Source organism: Episyrphus balteatus, chromosome 2 (assembly GCF_945859705.1).
Source record: "Episyrphus balteatus chromosome 2, idEpiBalt1.1, whole genome shotgun sequence".
In the NCBI taxonomy this organism is placed as follows: Eukaryota; Metazoa; Arthropoda; class Insecta; order Diptera; family Syrphidae; genus Episyrphus; species Episyrphus balteatus.
The window spans coordinates 66,191,711-66,205,518 of NC_079135.1; the positions used below are offsets into that span (position 1 = coordinate 66,191,711).

Consider the following 13,808-nt stretch of genomic DNA (forward strand, 5'->3'; position numbering starts at 1 on the left):
GAGTTTATGCGATCGGTAAGCTCCACCTCTTCCAGCAGATCACCATTATAACTTTGTAGACCAGTGCCAAGAAAAAAAATTATAAGCAGCATATGGGTGGTGAAAAAGTTTAGGATAAATGGGGGGAAAGGGAGTGGGTGGGCGAAAAAGTGGGGTGAGTGTAAAAAATCGTGGAGAAAGTACGCCTCCTACGCAAAAATAAAAAGATCTTCAACTCTTACTTCAACTTTTACTCAAACAATTTTTTTTATATAAAAACTTCAAAAAATATTGAGAAAAATGCAGAAATACAATTTTTAGGCTTTCCATTTTTATTTTTTACAAAAATTGTTGAATTTTAACAAAACCTAGTCAAAAATTTATACAAATATAAATTTTTGGATCTTTGAATTTAATTTGAAAAAAAAATAGCCTATTTTTTCAATCAAAAAAAATGTACCTACAATTTTTTTGATTTTTGAAAAGATGGGAATGCCGTTATTAAGATTAAAACCTTTTATTTAAGATTATGTAAAAAAAAAACTATACTTTTTATTTCAGAAAATAATGATAAAAATTGAAAAAAAAAAAACAAAAAAAGATTTTTAAGATCGATTTTTCCTTAAATGACAGTAATATTGGCCAGAAAGATTTTTCCATAGGAACCAAATTATACTTTCCTTCTGAATTTAAATTAGGCATTAGAATAGCTCTAACGTACAAAGATGGTAAGCTTTCTTGGTGAGGGTGGGACAATCATTCGAAAGTCGTAGCACTTCGTTGTATTGCCCTCCCTAGCTCTTATTAAAGCTTTATTTCCATTTTTTATTGACCTCATGTGTTTTATGACTTCACATTCGTTACCGCTGTCATATATTACTTTATTATATTACCACAAGCATATTAAATAGTATGAAAAATAAAATAAAACCCAAAAAAACATGCACGCCCTGACTAAACCCCTGGTCCAAGAAAGATAGTCTATACCTTTTTGAAAACGGTGTTTAATGTACAAAAGAACCTCATGAAACATTCTTACCTTAAGGCTATATCTAAAAAAATTACCTCATAAGTCAACATTTAGCTACTTCAAATGAGAAAAAACTTTAACCCTCTTGGGGCGCGATCAAGCGTCAAAATAAAAATCTGAAAACGTTATGGGATTTTTTTTATTTTTTTTTTATAGTTTTTCCACTTAGGAACTTTATTCTCGAAAAACCTTTAAATAACGAGCGCCCTAATGCAGATGGCTTTTGCACATCGGTAGAAAGAAAAAAGTAGAGAGAAAAAAAAAACAGATGGGGCGAAAAAGAGATGAATATAGAAATCTGCTTGCATATTGATCCAGATCGTTTTATTTTGTAATCATGATCTGTATGGGTCATTGGTCAGAATTAAACATAGTTTGTTGTCAATAAATAAATTAAAATTGTTTTATTACACTTTTTCTGGCAAACCAACAATATTTTCATATCATTCCTGAAAGTTTAACAAACCAAAATTATGAAAACAAAATTTTCGAGATTTTATTTTATGCTTCAATTTTTGTATGCTTTCATACTTGCAGTTAGGCTGCTGTTCCTTTTTTCTTAAAATATTTTATTTTTAATTTCACTTACCATAATTCTTCACCAACGGGTATATTCCTGCAGGCGAACAGGGCAATCTTTGGGAAACGAAAATCCTGATGTTCGTAAAAAACCCTAACTGGAACAAGGTTCGCATCGCATGAATGATTAAAAAATCGACTTATGTTCCCATAGTAGTTTGCATCAATGCAATGACCATGGCCAATATCGAAGAAATAGCTGTCATCCATTCTTCGATCAGCTTCAAAATCCGTTAGCATTTCTCCAGTATATTCAGATACAAACGAACCTTTAGGTACGTTGACCAATGCTCGAACACCCCATCCTTTTGACTGTTCATCACACTCATTGACTTGAAGTGGGATTTTGATACCATTTTGAACGATACGGTTCTTACAAACCAACTAAGAATATACACGAATATAATAAATAAAATAAATGTTTTTTTTTCGTGCCCAAACCTTATTGCACCCACAAACATCATTGCACTCATAAATCACAGGTGGATCTTCAAAGTTAAATTCAGAGTTTAGACGACCCTCGGCTGTGTACCAGTTTTGTACTGAAGCCGCTGTACACTGGCATTGATCTGAAATGCACCTAATCCGAGCAAATACGACAGTTTACATTTAAAATAAACAAAAAAACAAACATTTTAACTTACCCATCCCGACAAGAACAAATTCTCATCTGAGAAACTCTTTGATCTATTTGAATCGGATTCTGTTGAATGATGTTCTTTGTGATGTATTTAAAATCTGGCAGCATAATATCATCTGATTCATCCGATGACGAAGAAGATGTCGTCACCGCTAATGCCGCAATCAAATTGTATTCATTTCGTACAGCTTGAATGGGTCTCAATTCGCGACCATTCGATATGTCACTCGAAACAATACGATTACGAAGCCCTGTGGGGGCAAAAGATCGCATTTGCATATTGAAACCAACTGTTCGGGCACACTGACTGTCTTCCCGCGGAATGCAATCGTAAGGAAGTTCATCAGCTTTGTTTTTAATCATGAGATCAGCTCCGTTTGCAATTAGAGCAAGGCACAAGCGAGTGGCTTGGTTTCGACAAGCAATATGCCTTAAATAAAGAATTTTTTTTATCAAATATGATTCAATATAACTTAAATTCTATTTATTTTTTTCCTTACAATGGGGTATCACCTTCTACATTTTGTATATTACAATCACTGCCAGCCTGCAGCAAAAGATTGATTGTATCTAAGCTTCCATTGAACAATGTTGCCCAATGAAGCACCGTATTGTAGTCATTGTCACATATATCTGGTTCTGCTCCATGGTTCAATAACAAACTAAACGATTCACAAATTTTAGAACTGCCAAAGGGAGATAAATAATTTTTACACTAACCTAACGATTTCAGTATGGCCTAACTCTGCAGCCCATACCATCGCTGTCCATCCACCATCATCTTGTGAGTTAATAAATTTTAAGAAATTCGTCACACTTTTACTGCCCTTGTAACTATCCACAAGAATTCGTGTTGCCTCCAAGTGTCCAAGTTTTGCGGCTATGTGAAGACAAGTTTTACCCTCTGGACCCTGTAAGTATAAAATAATGGTTGTCAGAAGTTGTAAAACATTTCACAGGTTATGACTCACTTTGGCTGCTAAATTTGCGCCGCATTGTGTAAATAAACTAAGTATGTCACATTTATCACTCATTACAGCACACATTGGAGCAGTTCGTAATTCACGATCTATCATGTTAACAAAGTCCTGTGGAAATTCTTTACACAAAAGCAAATAGGCCATTTGAAGGGTTCCAGAGTGAGCCACTAAATGCAAGCAGGTACCGTCGAGAAACTCACGCATACAACTTGTAACATCGTAACCAGAACCTAAACAAAAAAGGAAAGAATTTAAATAAATTAATACACAAATAAATAATTGTTACATAACAACAAAAGTCAAATTAAACACGCTACATTATGTAACTCTATTTGTATTGGGTCGATAGTTTTTTATTGTAATTCCAAAACACAAATTAGACAGTAACAGCGTTTTAGTTTGGCAATTCTTAGAACGGTCTGGGACTGTTCGATCCGGAATTCCAAACGAACAAACTTGGATAAGAATCAATACTTCTTATTGATTCTGAAGTTTGGGTTTCTTGGTATTTGTGAAACGCCAAATAATGCGAACGCCTGATGAAAGTTTTATTTTATTTAATTTGTTTATTCCATGAAAAGTTATCGTTTTTTTTTTATTTTCCAACAACATTCCATTACTTTGACGTCTTAAGTGTGAACATGTGTGCGTGATTTTTGTTTTGATTCTGCCTCAAAATTCGGAATCGATTTTCTTTTCTTTTCAGAATTAGAACTGTCATTGAGTGCCAAACGAACAGTTTCAGAATCGTTCGGAGGAATTCCGGACAGTCCCGGACGACCAAACGAAAACGCTATAAGGGTCACTTTCATTTTTTTTTTTAATTTTTCGAAATAGTTTTGAAGCACATACATGTAAAAAATTTATTTAGAATTTTTTTTAATTTTATTTTTAATTTTTTTATTCTTAAAGCCTGAACTACATCAAAACACAAAGTCAAAAAAGTATAAAAAAGTAAACACGATGTTTTTTTCTTTTTCCCCCTAGTAGCTTGTTTGTATATCTCTCTTTCGTTTTAAAAAAGTATTCGATTCAAAAAGCTTGAACAAGACCAAGCTTTCAATTTTCACAAAGTTTTAAAAACAAATACACTCAAACAATATTTTATATCCTTTCCGTAAGGTAGCTCTTCGATCACATAGTTCCTGTCATTTTGCGAAAAAAAGCTCTTTTGACAAACAATTGAAATTTCAAATTCAGTCGATTCCCAATAAGTCGTACTTCCTTTAGGTCAAATTTTTCTCTAACTCAAATTTTTTTACCGTTTTTAATGAAACCGCCTGCAGCAAAAAGATTGAATAGATTTCTCTTAGTAGAATTTCCCTCTAACTCGAACCAATTTTCGTGTCCTGTGACAGTTCGAATTAGATGGAGTTGACTGTGATTTGTTTATTTTTTCAATTTTTTTTATTTGAAATTTCAAAACTTCAAAAACAAAAGAGCTTTTTTAGTTAATTTTTTTCCAATAGATGTCAGGTAAATATACATGTGATTTTTATATTCTGAGCTTTGTTTACTTTTTCGTCGTCAAAAAAGTACAAAAAAGTAAACACGATGTTTTTTCTTCTTCCCCCTAGTAGCTTGTTTGTATATCTCTCTTTCATTTTAAAAAAGTATTCGATTCAAAACTTCAAAAACAAAAGAGCTTTTTTAGTTAATTTTTTTCGAATAGATGTCAGGTAAATATACATGTGATTTTTATATTTTGAGCTTTGTTTACTTTTTCGTACTTTTTTGACTTTGTGTTTTGATGTAGTTCAGGCTTTATTGACAAAAAAATGGTTCTAGATCCATTTGGATGGCGAAAAAACTGAATATGTTTATGAGAAAATAATTTTTTTTAAATTTGGAATGGAAGGTAAATGCAGTTTTAAAAAAATCTCATTTCGAACATAAAACATACCATGCATCCAAAAACGAAAATATATAACGAAAACGAGACCTATTTAGATATCGTTAATTTATTGAAGATTATTGACTTAAAGCAACAAAAAGTAAAATGCACGACTGGGTCGCACGTACTTGCTCTTGTAGTTCAAAGTGTCTTTATCTTAAATATCTATTGTAAATTTAAGATTTGGTTAAGTTTCGAAAAATTTTTTTAAATCGAATGTTAAGAAAATAAAATTTTTCAATTTTTTAAAACTTTAAAAAAAAATTTTATTTTACATTTCAAAATGAAAAGAATTAGTTGTCTGTAAATTTTGAATAAAATTAGCTTATGCTTCGATTGAATATATGAACCTAAAAAATATGTCAATTTTTGCAAAATGGCAACGCCATATTTCCGTTCTCCGAATTTTAAAAAAAAAACGCAGTTTTGTTAGGATCTATAAGACCATTACGTATATAAAATTTTATCGAAATCGTTAGAGCCGTTTTCGAGAAAAGTGCAATACCTCGAAAACGGTATATGGGGTATGCGTTAAAAAGGAGAGGACGCCCAGACGCACACACGCACAGACGCACACACGCACAGACGCACAGACCGACGGACGGCATGACGAAAACCACTTTTTTGATCTTCTCCATCATCGTAATGTTGGTTTTGATTAAAACCTCGAATTTTTTTCTGCACGAAACCAATACTTGCCCTATAGAGCAAGTAAAAAATAATTTCAATTTTGGCATACAACCACTAAGTCACCTTCACTGACACGATTTCTAAGCATGTGAAAACATTTATTTTTTTTAAACTGATTACTTAGGATACATTGAATGAGGCATGATTTAAGATATTTTTGAAGATTCCCAAAAAGTGAAACGATTTAACCTTTTTGTCGATTACTATCATTTTGAAGAAGAAGAAAACGTAAGCAAGAATTTGTTTTTGTTTTGTAGTCTTTATGAAATAAATTCAATTTTATATTTTGTTTTGACCTGTAGTCCAAAATCCAACTAATTTTGTAAAAGATAATAATACAAAAGCAATAAATCATATTTTTGCATTTTTCTCATTTTTTTTTTGAGATTATATAAAAAAATGATTTGAGTAGAAGTTGTAAATTGATTTCTTAGTTTTTTTATTTTGATGTTTTACAAAAATAGTTGGATTTAATTTTATTTTTCCAAATAATTTTTAACTTTTTTTTTCAAACTAAATTCATCAAAAAATTAATATTTTGATAAAAAAAAAACATTCAAAATAAGCAAAACATATAAAAAGGTAAGTTTCAACCAAGTTTTATTAAATCCAACTATTTTTGTAGTAGATAAAAATAAAAAATCAAGAAATCGTAGTTTTGTATTTTTCTCAATTTCTTTTATAAAAAAGATGCAGATCTTTTTATTATCTACAGCTTTTGAGTTTAACTTTTTTCGAAAGGAGGTCTACTTTTCACAGAAATCTTTAAAAATACGACTTTTGACACCCACCCAATTTTTCGCGCACCTGCCCTATTTGCATTAGAAAGTCACACCCGTTACATCTTATTTGAAGATATTCTCCGACAGCAAAATTGTTAGAATAATTTGAATACTAGAAACAATGAAACAAATTAATATACTTAACGTTAATGTTTTAAAATAGTTAATTAAGTAAGTTTTTGGTAAACGGGCTTCAGGTCAAATGAAACAAATATTTTCTTTTTGTCACAACGTTTTAGATACGGAAAAATATAAATTAGCTATGAAATCGACAAATACAACTTCACAACTCTATTCAAATCTTAAAACAAAAATAGACAAAATGGAACATTCAAATTTAATCTATAAAATCAATTGTAATGGAAACACAGACGAAGAATGTAACCAAATCTATATAGGAACTACTAAACAAAAACTTAAAAGTAGACTCGCAGGCCACAAATCCGATATCAAGAGCGACGCACTCCAGAAGACAGCACTGGCATCACATTGCATAAGCTACAATCACTCCCCCAACTATGATAACGTCAAAATTATGCAGCGAGAAGAACACCAAAACAAAAGGATGATAATCGAGACACTACATATCATCAATGCTGATAACAAGATGAACAGGAGAACCGATATGGAAGATGTCAGCCCACAGTATAAACATTTGGTGGAGAAGAGAAAAAGAAAAAGCTCTGCAACATGATCTCTATGTGTGTGATGTTCAAATAATTTTTTATGTTATGTTTGTAGGACATGTTACTTGTCAGTTAAACTTTATACTGTGTAGTTGTAAGAAGTTTATTATTTAATTTAAATGTAACAATAATTGTTTGTAAGTTTTACTGTATTGTTAATAATTTGTAAACATTTCTTAAAATATTTATCAATGCTTAAATAGAAACCATTGTTCACCTGATGATGTCCATATACATTAGGGTGTCCGTTATTTCCCAAAGTGATGTTTTCGGGGGAGACACCCCCCAGATCGAAAGTTTAGGGCATAAATAAGGCGAATTTAGCAAAAAAAAAATTTTTGGAGGTCATTAACCCGTGCTTCTAAGGTCATACTTTCCCCATACAAATTTGTATGGGAAATTTTTAACTCATACATAATATTTTTTTCTCTCGAGTTAAATCATCTATTTTTAAAATGTTTGTTGATTCTGGTTGGAAAATAGCTCCTTTAAAAGATTACATTCAAAATTTCCCGTTAAAAAATTTGTTTATATTTTATTTCGGTTTTTGAAAATATTTTGCTTTCACCTATCACATATGTTTAAATGCAGTTTTATTGGTTTTTAATTCTTTTCAAATATTGCATTCAAAAATTTGTGTATAAATCAAAAATTTTAATTTTTTTAAATTTTTTTTGAAATTTTTGCCGTTTTTATACGTTTAAATTTATTTTTCTTGAACTGCAAAAGATATGTTTACAATATTTTTATTGAATTTTGTTTAAAAATTATTCACCTAAAAAATGACATCAAAAAAGTTGCAAACAAGAAAGGGTAAAGTATATAATAATATTTATTTATTATAAAAACGGCAAAAATTTCAAATAGAAATTTAAAAAAATTAAAATTTTTGATTTATACACAAATTTTTGCATGCAATATTTGAAAAGAATTAAAAACCAATAAAACTGCATTTAAACATATGTGATAGGTGAAAGCAAAAACTACGAAAACAGCTAATAATTTCAAAAACCGAAATAAAATATAAAACAATTTTTAACGGGAAATTTTGAATGTAATCTTTTAAAGGAGCTATTTTCCAACCAGAATCAACAAACATTTTAAAAATAGATGATTTAACTCGAGAGAAAAAAAATTTTATGTATGAGTTAAAAATTTCCCATACAAATTTGTATGGGGAAAGTATGACCTTAGAGGCACGGGTTAATGACCTCCAAAAAATTTTTTTTTGCTAAATTCCCCTTATTTATGCCCTAAACTTCCGATCCGGGGGGTGTCTCCCCCGAAAACATCACTTTGGGAAATAACGGACACCCTAATATACATGGACGAAACGTTGTGACAAAAAGAAAATATTTGTTTCATTTGACCTGAAGCCCGTTCACCAAAAACTTATATAAGTACAAAAAGGTCACCAATATCAATAGATAGTTAATTAAGTGAATAGGTAAATAAATTTGAGCGAAAAACATACAAAAATAGGCCTATTTGATCTCATGTAATTACCCCTATAAGAAAATAAGATCAAACAAATATGGGTAATTCCATGGAATGGTTTTGGCAGATTTTTGTATGTTTTTTGATCTTATTTCTTTAACTATTCACTAAGTTAAGTATTTTAGTACATTAACACTTAGAATATTACTTTGTTTCATTGTTCTTAATAAAAAGTATTCCAATTATTGTACTGTGTGAGAATATCTTCAAATAAGATGTAACGCGTGTGACGTTAGAAAGTCATGGGAAAAATTTAAAAAGCGGTCGGGCCACCCCCTATTTTGGTTCCACATCCTATCACACTGGTTCTACATCCTGTCATACTGTTGAATTTTAAGCTTTCTATCTTTTATAGAAGGGCTGCTGATCGATATTGAAAATTGTTTGTTGAGTTAGTACACAGATTTCCAATTTTTGCTTATTAATTATTTTGGAATTTCACAACGTTATATTATAGATAAGTGGAACAAATTTAGCGGGTGACCCGACCGAATATATGAAAGTTGAAACCAATGTCTCAAAGAAAAAAAAATAGAAATGAGGTATTAGTTTAATACTATTGCACCTCAAAGCTTGAAAAAATGTTAAAATAGGTGCTGCGATTTCATACCGCACCAACCCGGGAAGAGTTAAATAAAAGTTGATATGCCATTTTGCAGCAATTACAAACCCAAAAGTTCAAAAAAAGTCAGGGTCACGTTTTCGAAAATTTGATTTTTCAAAAAAAAAATTTTTTTTTTAATTTCATTTTTGTTTAGATTTTAAACTTTTATATACAAAAATTCGTAGAAATCAAATAAGTAGTTTAGGAGAAAATCAAATTAAAAAAAAAAAAACAGTTAATAATGAAAAGTGCAAAATCGTTGGTGCCGTTTATTAGAAAATTTAACTTTTCCGAGATCGGTGATGACATGTAGGTACCTACCTCGCCAAAAAACGCTTCATACTAATAATAATAAGTCCATCCGATAAGGCTGTAGCTCTTTATAAAGAGGAGAGATATACAGACCGACGGACTTGCTTTTTTATGCATTCTTTATCATTTTAATGTCACTCCTATTACTATGTATCGGCTACCCATTTAATAAAAAATCTGCTGACAGTATAGGTCTCCTATTCGATTAAAAAATAAAAATTACCAATAATATGTACTGTAATGCGTGGGTTGAACAAGAAGAAAGGTCCATTCACGTATTCTAGCAATTTAGGTTCTACACGTTTTTTTACAAAAATTTCTCCGTATTTTTTTGTCAATTTCAGCAACTTCGGGAAAGAGAGGTTGAGTCCCCAAAACCGTACATAACTGTTCATCAAAATAATGGAACAATTCATGCTTGAAAAATGCAGTTTAAAGATCAATTGAAAGTTTCTTAACTTATCCAATTTTTTTTATTTTTTAAGACCAAATTTTACAAACTGGCCAAATTTAATTTAATTTAATTTTTTCATTAATAAAGCTGGCTCTTCTTTTATTACAGAAGTGTTCTTGCTGAGATAAAACTGACTCAAACTCACCCAAAATTTCACCAACTCTTTCAAGATCATCATTTTTTACAGCATAATACATATCCTTGGGAGAAAACTCTGAATTTGTTCGCCTTCCGTTTGTTCGTCCTACAACGTTCATAACCGATTCAGGTATAAGTGTTTCAAGTGACATGGTCTTTCTCTCGGACCCATTATTTTTATTTTTTTTGCTAGTATTATTATTTGTAACAGTAATTGGTACATGCACTAATGGCAAACCCATTTTCGCTGGTTTTCTAAAAAAAAAAAGATAAATTAGTTTTTTTTATCGATTTAAGTCTAACTTTTTGCATTCATACATATTTGCTTTTTGACTAGGTAAAAATACTGGCAGAGATTGACACTTCATGGTCACTGTAGATGTTCGTTCTGGTGTGTCAACACCACAGTGTGGGCACTTGATCACCAGTGTTGGACTTGTATAAGGCGATGATGGATCGTACGGACTATTGAGAATAAATTTCTGAGCACAATCCGGGTGAAAAAAGTGCTGCTGTTGGCAAAAACTAAATTTTCCCTAAAACAACGCAAAAATTATTAATTATATTTATTATAATTATTCATTTTGTGCTGTAAGACTTACCTGAGTACAGAAAATTCCACAGCCAGCACAACAGTTGTGCGCTCTAAAACGCTTCATATGGTCATCGCAAAGGATCATGTAACCTACCCTTGAGCTCGGACGCACAAGATTTAACAATTCTCCTCCTAACTGATTACAGCAACCAACTTTCTGTTCTTCAATTTGATCAACTGCACAGCAAAACGCTGTTTCAGGCGTTTTTTGTGTATAGTACTGCGACTGTTTGTGACATAGGCAAATTAGATCCTTTGTATTCTCCTTATGTAAAGGATTTGGAACAACTACCACAGGATTTGGTACCTTCGAAGCCGACGCCATCGGTTTAGCTTCTGTGTTCTTTTCTCTGATTTTTGGTGCTACTTGAAGTTTTTGACGCATTTTTTTGCTAGGCTTTGGGGACGGTACACTTCTTACTGGCGGCGTACTCTCCTTTGAACCACGAATTCGAAGTGTTACATTGGTTTTTCCTACTTGAACCCTTTTCGATGGTACAAACTCTTCATTGTCATCTGAAGAATTTTCGGATTCAGACGCATCCCCACTGTTCGTCCGGCGAAGTCCAAGTCTTTCCATGTGCTTGTACTTTTGTTTCAATAATTTATGCTGCTGTTTTTTGCTAAGTTTTTTGTCCTCTGGGGACTTATTGTGATGCCACTTAGCTGCTCTGACTTCGGTTAGAAATATTTGCATATCTGGACATGGTTTCTTTTCAAATTTTGGTCTTTCTGTGGTATTATCAGCTTTGGTGAATAGTTTTTTCTTAACCACATTTGAAGGATGATGTGTTTGACTTTCGCTACTATTCTCAGATTTTATCTCCCTATGTCGGCTGCTGCTACGCGAAGAATTCTGTTTGGTAGAAACATTTGGAATGGTTTCGATTTCATTTCCAATGCAAGATGTTATCCGCTCGATGTTTTTTGTTTCATACTCATAACGGAGTTCATCGTTTTCGAGGATTTTGGGGGTGGGTTTGATTCGACGTTGTGAACGCTTTGGAATAACTAATGCTGATGTTTCGGGACTTTCTTTGGATGATGGTTGTTTTCTGATAGCTTGTCCAGCAGAACTTGGTGGCGTATCGGTGGGGTTTGTACCAACACTCTCTGGCGTCTGTTTTTCATTTGTGAGAATTTTGGCACGACGACCACGTTTCTTTGGAGGTGTTTTCTCATCTTCCAACTTACGTCGTTGTACGCTTGGTGATGTAATCAAATCGGTAGTATTATTGTCTAATTCTACAGGAGGTGGTGATTTTGGCGGAGCTGGTTGTTCAACTTTAGTTTCATCATCTGAGTGTTGAGTTTCCTTAAAGAGAGATCAAAATCATTAAATGTATGTATGTATAATTCAAAAAAAAAAATACTTTGCTTAATTTAAAAATAAGGTTGTAATGTAGAAAAAAAATTAAAACATTTTTTGGGGGTTAAAAGAGTCTATTATTTTTTTCTGAACTATAAGCATTTTCGTTTGGTCGTCTGGAATTATCCGGAGTAGTCTTTTTTGATAAAATAAAATTAAAAACAACAATAAATGGTAATCGAAGATAAAGAAACTTTAATTGGGTTATGTTTGACGTTTTTCTATTAAAAATACAGTGACAAACTACAGATTCAATAGTGAATGAATAAATGAATGGGTGGTATTGAGAACAAATTTAAAATAAGTTACGCTGCAACCTCTAGGGCATGCATGTTAAACTTGAGGCCCGCGGGCCGCATGCGGCCCACAACGAGTAACTTTGCGGCCCTCGACATTTTTGATAATTTTGAACTTAAAGCCTGGTACACAGATCCGAGCCAAATTTATCGATCCGAGCCAAATTTTAAGGTCCCATACAAATTATCGATAAGATGCTCAGTTAAATTTTGGCCCGGCTTAATTTTTTCGACAGTTTGTATGGGTCTCATAAGGAAATCTCGTTTTAGAAAATATATCAGCGGAGCTACCCAGAAAATTTGAAGTCATTCCGAAACCTCTAAATAGACTTAAATTTAAATTTTGTACAACACTTTACTCCCCAACTACTCTGTTGTTTCTCTACTCTTTTGTCTCTCCTGTAAAAGTTTGATTTTGGGAGTTACGAGGTTTCCTCATGAGGACGACGATTTTATTATGAATTTGTTTTGAACAATTAAAATTCGAAATATGCTAAAATTTATCTCGATCTGCGTACCAGGCTTAAGGTTATAATTTATAATTTCTGTTCAATGCCCATTCACCTCTTTTTCTAATGAACAAATAAATATGGAATGTACTTGAAAACAAAATTTTAAATTTACCTATAAGATCTCGTGAATTAGGAAGCATAAGTACTTTAATCATGCAAATTATAATTCATGCAAATACAAATGAGAACACTAAACACGTCTTCGTTTTATGATAGCTTTATTTTGAGTCTCTTATATTTCTTGAACATAAAAACGACTAGCATAAGTACATGATTATATAAAAAGCTTTGGAGACTTTTCGATAGTGCAATTAAAGTAAATAAATCATTCGATTGACCCGTAAGAGAGAAATCTCAAGCACAGAATAACTGAATATTACTTAAGTCTTAATATAGAGGGTGTTTTAGCTTATTCGCATTGAAAGTAATCTCTTACAGAAGCGAATATTCTGATTTTACCCAACGGTAGGTTAAATCATGAATGCCGACGGCATTCTTTGTTTTTTTTTTGCATAAAAATAGAATAATTGTCAAATTATATGGAAATAAAGACATGCGAGTTTTGCTTGTGTCTCCGAAGTAAGTTCCAATTTTCTATGAAGTGGATATGACCGAATTTCATAAGTCTTTTTCAGTCAGATTTGGTACAATTTGAAACCGCCATATAAAATCGCTTGCGAATTTCACACAACCAATAAGATCCACCCTAACTTACACCTTGGTCTGGTGAAAAAAATTGGAAGTAAAAAAGAGATTGTAGGTATAAGGAAG

The 13,808-nt window shown here is 31.9% G+C and overlaps 1 protein-coding gene across 1 annotated transcript in view; it reads right to left on the minus strand.

Moving 5' to 3' along the window:
• Nucleotides 1–13,808, minus strand: part of LOC129908741 (uncharacterized) — a 29,824-nt gene that overhangs the window by 2,523 nt on the left and 13,493 nt on the right. Inside the window, 9 exon segments of the mRNA XM_055985469.1 lie at nucleotides 1,599–1,972; nucleotides 2,030–2,168; nucleotides 2,233–2,658; nucleotides 2,729–2,913; nucleotides 2,915–3,139; nucleotides 3,200–3,438; nucleotides 10,273–10,520; nucleotides 10,584–10,801; nucleotides 10,868–12,175. Coding sequence (XP_055841444.1) covers nucleotides 1,599–1,972; nucleotides 2,030–2,168; nucleotides 2,233–2,658; nucleotides 2,729–2,913; nucleotides 2,915–3,139; nucleotides 3,200–3,438; nucleotides 10,273–10,520; nucleotides 10,584–10,801; nucleotides 10,868–12,175 — 3,362 coding nt within the window.